The sequence below is a fragment of the Phoca vitulina genome, unplaced genomic scaffold, assembly GCF_004348235.1.
Source record: "Phoca vitulina isolate PV1807 unplaced genomic scaffold, GSC_HSeal_1.0 scaffold103, whole genome shotgun sequence".
NCBI lineage: Eukaryota > Metazoa > Chordata > Mammalia > Carnivora > Phocidae > Phoca > Phoca vitulina.
In genome coordinates this window covers 1,909,624-1,918,582 of record NW_022589806.1, presented here as the reverse complement: position 1 = coordinate 1,918,582, position 8,959 = coordinate 1,909,624, and the positions used below count along the sequence as shown (strand labels likewise).

The 8,959-nt window shown below is 43.3% G+C and overlaps 1 protein-coding gene across 1 annotated transcript; it reads right to left on the bottom strand.

The window, feature by feature from the left end:
- Positions 1-603: 603 nt before the first annotated feature.
- TMSB15B (thymosin beta 15B) lies at positions 604-3,580 on the bottom strand. Its single transcript, XM_032397772.1, has 3 exons — positions 3,489-3,580; positions 1,936-2,052; positions 604-1,027 (listed from the first exon to the last, which is right to left on the bottom strand). Exons 2-3 carry the CDS (start codon positions 2,033-2,035, stop codon positions 990-992), a joined length of 138 nt encoding a protein of 45 aa, XP_032253663.1. The 5' UTR covers positions 2,036-2,052; positions 3,489-3,580; the 3' UTR covers positions 604-989.
- Positions 3,581-8,959: the final 5,379 nt, after the last annotated feature.

Below are 8,959 nucleotides of genomic sequence, written 5' to 3'. Positions count from 1 at the left end.
ATTTAGTCCATAACACTTATGCTCACCATGAATAACCAATACTTGATTCATTAAGATAGTGAATTTTGTTCAGGACAAGGAGACCAAGAGATTCAATGCTGTGGGTCATCAGCAGGTATTAGATTTCTGAGTTTCTGCTCAATAGTAAGATGTGATGTGCTTAGCACAGTGTGTACTAGCATGTGCCTCCTATGCCCTTCTGCATCTATTACCAGCCTTAGGCATCTCCTTCCATTAAATTTAAAAGCACATTTGAGAAAGCAAGACAGCCCAGCTAGAATTCCAGCTCTTATTCACCTTAGATCATCACTTCAGATGTTTTCATTTCTTCATTTCCAAGATAAGGGGGCTAGTCCACATGACCTCTTCTTCCAAGGTCTCGAACTGTATGATTCCAACTCTAAGGAAAAAGCACCTAGCATCACTAAGTCAGGACCCACTGCACCTGGACAGCAGAGAGCCTATCCATGTGAATGATCTGCCAAAGTGTCTTTCCTGCAACCATTTTGTTTGGCTAAAAAGAGTACCCTTGGTACTTCCATTCTTTGGAAGACCACTAGGAATGAATCACAGGAGCCTTAATGTATTGATTTGATTTATTATTTTATTGCCACATTAGAAATGAAAATAAACTGAAAATCTGCAAACCCATGCCCCTTCATGAAGATTATGGAGCAATGGAGACACCCATTGTAGAAGGTGAAAAGTAGCTTATCCTGTAGGGGGTAGAAGAACATCACACACAAAGGTCATCAATGGTGGGATTATGGACAACATCTGCCAGCTGGAGTTTATGCATCAATGGAAAGTTTACAAAATGAACATAAGGGAACACTGGCTACTCCTGACATCTTAGCCAGGGAGTACGGGTGTGAAGCATTAGAAGGTGCCTAAAATCTCTACAAGCACATAGGTTTACAAAAAAAAAAAGCCCCAAACCGAGACACTCAGGCATTGTTGAAAACTGCTTGTGGGAGGAGATTCCCATCTTATGAAGTTTGAACACACTCTTTCTCCTGCTGGATAGCTGGGGGAAAAAACAAACATAAAAAAATCATTAAGAAGGTTTTTTTCTCAGATTAAGTTCAGTTTCTTCCCCAAAAGTACTTTTCCAAGTCACTGAAGGCTGCCATACCTGCTTACAGGGATGTGTGTGTGTGTGTGTGTGTGTGTGTAAACCACCTGAATGTTCATTAGAATCTACATCAACTGCAGGGTTTTTTCCCATTTAAGAGGTAGATCTATGCTGTTGCCATTTTTTCCATATGTTATTTTAAGAATGAAGAGGAACTGAAGCATTTTCTTCAGATTTAGCTATCCCTATACAATTTGAAAGATATACCATTTCAGACAATTTTGATTAACTTTCAAATAATGCTGACATGAAAAAATGTGCCCCTTGGTTTGGAGTTTCTCCAGCAGACTGTAAGTCAGGAGGGCAAAACTGATCCCTTGATCCCTGGGAGACCTGACTATACCCAAGAGCTACACTGGTTCTCCTACCTCATCTTGTCATCAGGTAGAGAAGGCCAAAACCACAAAGTTTATACAGCTCTTTAGGGATGAGATCACAGACCCAAATTGTTAGGTGCATAAAAATGGCAAATAACCAAAAATTGGACAAAACTAAGATGTTTATAATACTGAGTCCAATATCCCAAGATTGGTTTTAATGTGGCTTTTAGTAATTTTTTTCAACAACCAAAAAAACACAGTTTTTAAAAAATTCTCCATTACTACTAGGGCCTATTTTGTGAGAACCACTCATATGAGCCAGGTAAGAAGCAACTATTTGATATTTTTAGATGTTGCATTAAATACATTGGTACTTTAATTATTGCTTACTGTGTGGCAAAATTTACAAGAAGAGTTTATTTACTGAACCTATTAATTTTCACCATTGTTTGTCTCAACTAGAAAGCCCCCATGACTTACTTTCCTTTGAGGGAAGAGTATTTTTTTCTTTAGTATTAGTTTTCTTCAGTTTTGACCTGTCAAACTTCTCCACTTCAGACAAATCTGGCTTATCACTCATCTTGACTAAAAGAAAGACTGAAAAAAAAAAACATTTAACAAACCTATCTGGTAGAACTGTTATCAGACTAAGGAGTAACAGCCAAAATTCTCACATTTAATATTAATGTGTATTTTACCTGCTGATTTTCAACAGGAAACAAGCAGCAGATCTTAGAAATGTCGTGTTTTTATTAGAATACTTTTTATTCCATGTCATTACCCTATTTCTGATAAGCAGTAAATGCCACTGAATCAGGATGCACCAGAAACCAAGATGCTCTAGAAACTGGAGTCGATATGTCTGACTCTTAAAATCACAGCAAAGGTAAAATGAAGGTGATAGAAACACATGAGCAGATAGGGAGAGAAGAAAAAATATGGACTGGGTTTAACCAGCTGATGAATTGTCACAGGAGATAGCACTATTTGAGCATCTTCACTTTCTAGTCAATTACTTTGGGGGGGGGCACTTTTCCTGGGGGATATGAGCAGCACACACAAAAAAAAGGGTGGTTAAAAAGTTGTACTAGCTTCTTTCCATTTTATCTGCCCAAAGACAGTAGATTAAGGAGCCACAATAAGAGAGGGAAGGGATTTAATCTGATCATAACTAATTACATGTCTCATACTAGCTCCTTATGGCATGTTTTGTAAATGCTGTAAGAAGACACAACTAATTAGGATCAGACCAAGGACTTCAGCAGAACAGGGTAAACAAATAGAGTTGATTTTTATTTCACCATATTTTCTCTGCAAAGGGAAAGGTTAGGAGATGAGGTGCCCTGTGACCATTCCGGATTTGTCAACAAGACAATAGGAGACCCCAGAGACCGGAAAACAGAGCTCTCAAGCGCGTGCCTGGTCCCACCCTGGTAGGGGTAAGACAGGTCTAGTGCCCAGAGTAGAATGGAGAGGCCCCCAAGCAGCCAGAAGTCCCAAGTATGCCTCCCTTCCGTCGAGGTCACCCTAAGACCCTCCTCTGACGAGGGATCAGATGCCAATCTCCAAGGTAGGGAAACAGGGACTAACAGATCATAAAAGGCTGGGGGCGTGGGTCTGTTTGTCAGGAGCAGTTTGCTTACATTTTAAAATAACCATCATCTTTGTCGGGCGCGCAGCCCACCTTTTGGCCACAAAGGGAGAACGCGAAGGGCCTGCCCCAGAGGGCCCATTCCGGGCAGCACCGAAAGTCCTCGTCCTCTCAGCCTCGGGCTTGCAGTCACAGCGGACCGGCCGCTCTGAGGGACCGCCCCCTCGGGCCTCCCAAGGACCCACCCACGGAGGACCCGGCAACGCGCAGAAGGCGGCGCCGCAGAAGACAAAGGCGTGGACTCTCTAGGAGGCGCAGTTACAAAACGCCAGTCCCGACCCGGCCCCACCGGTTCCCGAGAGACCGACCCCCTCCGCCCCGCAGCCGCTGCGCCCTCCTGTCCCCATAGTCTTCTGGTTCCGCCGGGACCGCAGGTCCTCACCTGATGGCTTGAAGACGGGTGAAAGGCTGACGGCTGGACCAACGCCACTCCACACACAGGACGACGTTAGCCTTCCCGCGCGGAACCCTGCAGTTGTAGTCGCGGAGCAGTCTCCGCCCCCAGGCCCCGCCCCCGACCCCCCCCCCGCCCCCCCCCCCCCCCCCCCCCCCCCCCCCCCCCCCCCCCCCCCCCCCCCCCCCGCGTCGGGGGGGGGGCCCCCCCCCCCCCCCCCCCCCCCCCCCCCCCCCCCCCGCTTTCGTCTTGTAGGCTTGAGCCCGCTGTCTCCCCTCTACTCAGGACCTCTGCCCTGCAAGTGTCTTGATGACTTCATACCGGAGCCGCCTCCCCAGACCCTGTCCAAGCCCTCTCTGATTCGCCGAGGGATCGCCTGCCTGCCTCCCCGGTTTCTCCCACTGTTTTCGTGCTGAGGATCCACTTCCCTCCTTCCCAAGTTTACTCACTCCTCCAAGATAATTGGGGCCTCGATATAAGCAAACACTTCTTTCTTGCCCAGTTAGCTTCCAACATCTGGAACTGGCTTTTTATAGCCACAGAGCCTAAGTACACTGTGATAACCAAACAATGGTTTGCAAGCAATGCTCAGTGGCATCTGTTCTAATCCTTGGCCAGGTCATGGAGGAGGGGAGCTCACTGAGAGGGTGGGCAGTTCAGAGTCATTCACCCCCACAGCTGAACAGTTCTGTGACAGTGGTGCTCTCCTATGTAAAAGTCACATTTTCAACTTTCTCAGCCACTGAACATGGTAGTAGTCAGTAGGGTAATCAGAGGAGGATCTACTGAGGCTATTCATCTTTATCTCCCCAATCCCTAGCACTTTGCTTGGCCTACAGGAGACTAGGTAAGTACCTGTCTATAAATTGAGGTAATACATCCATGATAGAGCAGAAATTTTGGACAGCAGCACCACCCAGTGTCCATGTTGGGGGAGAAAAGTGAGGATCCAGTAGTTACTTGAAAGGACCAAATGTTCGAGGTCACTTTCTGGATACTCACCCAGAACCTTAGAGCATTAAGGTAAGATGGAGATAAGACTGTCTTTAGCTTGTATCCCATATTTGCCATATGGCTCATGTATGGTGGTAAAGATACTCTACATAGATCAGCACCCACTCTTTCCACAAAGATTTCTCAGGCCCTCCCCACCTCTCTCCATTCATTCCCTTTTCTATGCTCTTTTAGCATTTCCTGTTAATTTGAGAGTTTTGTATGTTTGTTGGAGAGACCTTTAAAGCAGAAAGCCACCCTCATTCAACAAATAATATTTATTGAGTACCTATAGTGTCCCAGGCATTAAATATAATCAACACCAGTGTTTCTACCACTCAGATTTGAATATTGTTAACATTGAGTATATTTACTCTTTTTTTAAGAATAAAAACAGTAAAGAAAAATGTAGGTTCCCTTGACCCTCACCCCATGTCCACTCACCCTCCACTTCCCCAGGGGTAGTCCTATCCTGAATGTGAAGTATAGTTCCTAGATCATTTTTTTTATCATTACAGATTTATGTGACCTCTGTTCCTAGGAACAATATGGAGCACTGTATGGACCAGTGCTTTAGGTATAAGACTGAACTTCCATTTCACTTGGGGTAAACAGGAAGTCCCAGACACACACACACCCTTCTGTAGCCCAGACTTCAAAATCTATCTTGAATCTAACTGCCTTGAATCCATCAGAACTCATCTAATAATGATGTTTATCCCCATTATTGCTAGTCACCAAAAGAACTCCAAGATCCCCACAACACCCCTCAACTCCTGCATATTAACCCCCATAAGGCTGTGACCGCATCTCCCCTTTAGTTCACTTCTCACACCCCTTTCCTACTCCTAAAACACAATGCACCTTCAGTAATTCCTCTATATCCCCAACCTCTTCTCTGAATGTGCCCATCATTGTCTTCCCCTAACAGAAATCAATCTTTCCTGGGGACTCTGTGTCCCCTGAAGCCCACTCAAGAGGAGCAGATGATTTTTCTCTCCCACCACCATTGTACTGCAGAGCCTGAAGGTCAAGTCTTCCTTGGTCTTCCTTGCTTCTCATTGCTGCCTTTAGACCATTCCTCTCCCACATCCCTGAAAACCTCTAGTTTTTGACGGCTTGTCACCAACTAGCCTTCATTTTTGTTGTCATCTACCAAACTTCATCCCCCACCCCAATTTCTCAAAGGTTTTAGCTCCTGGAGCACAGTCATTCTCAATGGTAGTAGTCCCGTCTTTATTCCCAGTGAGCTCAAGAATGATCATTCTGACACACTGACTCCTTCAGTTCCTTGAACATTTCTCTTTTGTGACATTGTCCTTGACCCCACCTCAGCTACACACTCACATGGCTATACCCTAGGCCTTGTCATAGCAATTTTAGCAACCCCTCTGTAATATCAATTTCAAACATCCCTCTCTATGACCATCACCTCTTCTTTTTCCAGCCCACTCCCTTTGGTATCCAGACCCCACTATCCTTCAACCTCACCAGAATCTCCAGTCCTTTGGTCCTACCATATTTTCACCATCTCTTACTCCCTTAATGCCTTCTCTCCTCTCCTTCCCTAGTTCAAATGCCATGGCCAGTCTTTATAGTCACTCATTTACATATACCCTTCACTCTCCTGCTCCTTTCTCAGTTTGTATTGCTTCCCTGGCAAAATCATTACTCTGGCTAAGTCCAAATACACTTCAAGAAGCCTAAACCCACACAGCTAAACCTAGCTGGGGGAAAATACACAACCACATGACTAATTTCAGTTTAAATTCATGACCACAAATGTCAATCAGGCCCTTACTGCTACCAAGCAATCACTCTATAGATACCCAGTCCCTTACTTCCAACACCACTTCAACATCCCAATTCTTCACGTGCTCCTTATTTCACTAGAAAATTTAAACCATAATTCCACAGACACCTATTACCATAATGCTTAACTCACCAGCACCTGCATCTGTATATATGGCCTTCCTGTTGATATCATATATGATTGTTTTGGGCTGAATTATATCCCCCAAAATCCATATGTTGAAATCCTAAACCCCAGTACCTCAGAAAGTGACTCTACCTCTTTTAAAAAGTAATTAAGGTGAAATGAGGTCATATAGGTAAACCCTATTCCAATATGACTGGTATCTCTCTAAGAAGAGATTAGGGCACAGATAACACAGACTGAAAACACAGGGACAAGTCCTAATAGCCAAGGAGAGAGGTCTCACCACAAACCAAACCTGCAGATATCTTGATCTCAGACCTCTGGCCTCTGTGAGAAAATTAATTTCTTTCATTTAGCGGCACCTGGATGGCACAGTTGATTGAATGGCTGACTCTTGGTTTTGGCTCATGATCTCAGGGTCCTGGGATCGAGCCCCGAGTTGGGCTTCATGCTCAGCACAGAGTCTGCTTGAGACTCTTTCTCCCTCTCACTCTGCACCTTTCCCCTGCTCTCTCTCTCTTTCTCTCTCCCTCAAATAAATAAATACAATCTTTAAAAAAAAAAATTTCTGTTGTTTAAACCACCCAGTCTGTGGTCCTTTGTTTTGCCAGCCCTAGCAAACTAATATAATATTTCCAGATTCTCCTCTAAAGCCAGCCCCTCTCTTTTCCCACTACATTTCTTTCTCTCACACCAATTCAACAATACCACTACCATCTTTCTCCCCTTTATCTCCAACATCATCAATGTTGTGCTCTATATTAGGTCATTTCTATCAGGATACAATCACGCTATTATTTCTTATCTTCACATATATACATTTTCATCATTATATATGCATTATTTTGTATATACGTTCTCTTGACTCCACTCCCCCACATGCTCTCACCCCATTTCTTTGCTCCCTTTTGATGCAAATCTCTTTTACAGATATACCTGATATACGTTTCCATGTGCAATATTTGAAGGCATTGTTTGAACCAATATTCCTGGTCTAAGACTGAATTCCTCATTCTACCTACATCAATCTGGTGTCAAGCGGGAGCCCCAGATGACCATCCTTTCCTAGCCCACTACTCTCTCTGCCTGCTCTCCACCTCACTCAGTCTGTCCCAGCTATTGCCTCTCTACTGTTCCTCAAACAAGCCACACTCACTGTTGCCTAGGGCCTTTTTAATGTCTGTTCCATCTGTCAGGAATGTTCTTCCCCCAGATATCCACTTGGACTACTCCATCATTCCTTTGTAATTGTTGTATCTATTTACTGTTATAATTTTTCACCTACTATTCTCCTTTGAACACATTCCAATCAGGGGTCCACCTCCACTACTCTACTGAAATTTATCTTGTCAAGGTCATGAATAATATCCATATTGTTCAACCCAATGTTTGGTTCTTAATCCTTGTCTTACTTGACCTATCAGCAGCATTTGGCACAGCTGATGAGCCCCTCCTCCTTGGTTCACGGTCTTCACTTGGCTTCCAGGACCCCACACTCTCCTGTTCTCCTCTAATCTCACTAGCTGCTCCTTCTCAGTCTTCTTTACTGGCTTCGTCTCTCCTCAAAGACCTCTTAAAATGAGAGTGCCTCCAGGCAAGGTCCCAAATTCTCTTCTTTTTTTTTTCTTGTTTATTAATTCATTTATTTTTATTGAGTTATAATTGACATTTAAAAATGTATTAGTTTTAGGTGTACAATATAATGATTTGATATATGTATATATTGTGGAGTGATTACCATAATAAATTTAGTTAACATCCATCACTACACATAGTTATGCATTTTTTCCTTTGTGATGAAAACTTTTACAATTTACTCTCTTAGCAACTTTCAAATACATATACAATACAGTATTGTTAACTATAGCCACAGTGCTGTACATTACATCCCCAGGACTTAATTTTCTTATTTTTTTAATTTAAATTCAATTAATTAACACATAATGTATTATTTGTTTCAGGGGTACAGGTCTGTGATTCATCAGTCTTATATAATACACAGTGCTCATTGCAACACATACCCTCCCCAATGTCCATCACCCAGTTATCCCATCACCCCTCCCTCCTCCCCTCCAACAACCCTCAGTTTGTTTCCTAAGATTAAGAGTCTCTTATGGTTTGTCTCCCTCTCTGCTTTTGTCTTGTTTCATTTTTTCCTCTCTTTCCCTATGATCTTCTGCCTTGTTTCTTAAATTCCACATATCAGTGAGATCATATGATAATTGTCTTTCTCTGATTGACTTATTTTGCTTAGCATAATACCCTCTAGTTTCATCCACATCGTTGCAAATGGCAAGATTTCATTTTTTTGATGGCTCCCAATTCCTCTTCTTTCCAACCTACTCACACTCCCTTGGTGGTCTCTTCCAGTCCAATGTCTGTAGAACCATTTCTATGATGACAACTCCCAAATTCATGTCTGCAGACCAGGACTGTATCCCAAACTACAGTCTAATATATTCAACTACCTACTTAGCACCTCCACTCAGATGTCTAATAGACATCTCAAACTCAAAATGTCCCCAAC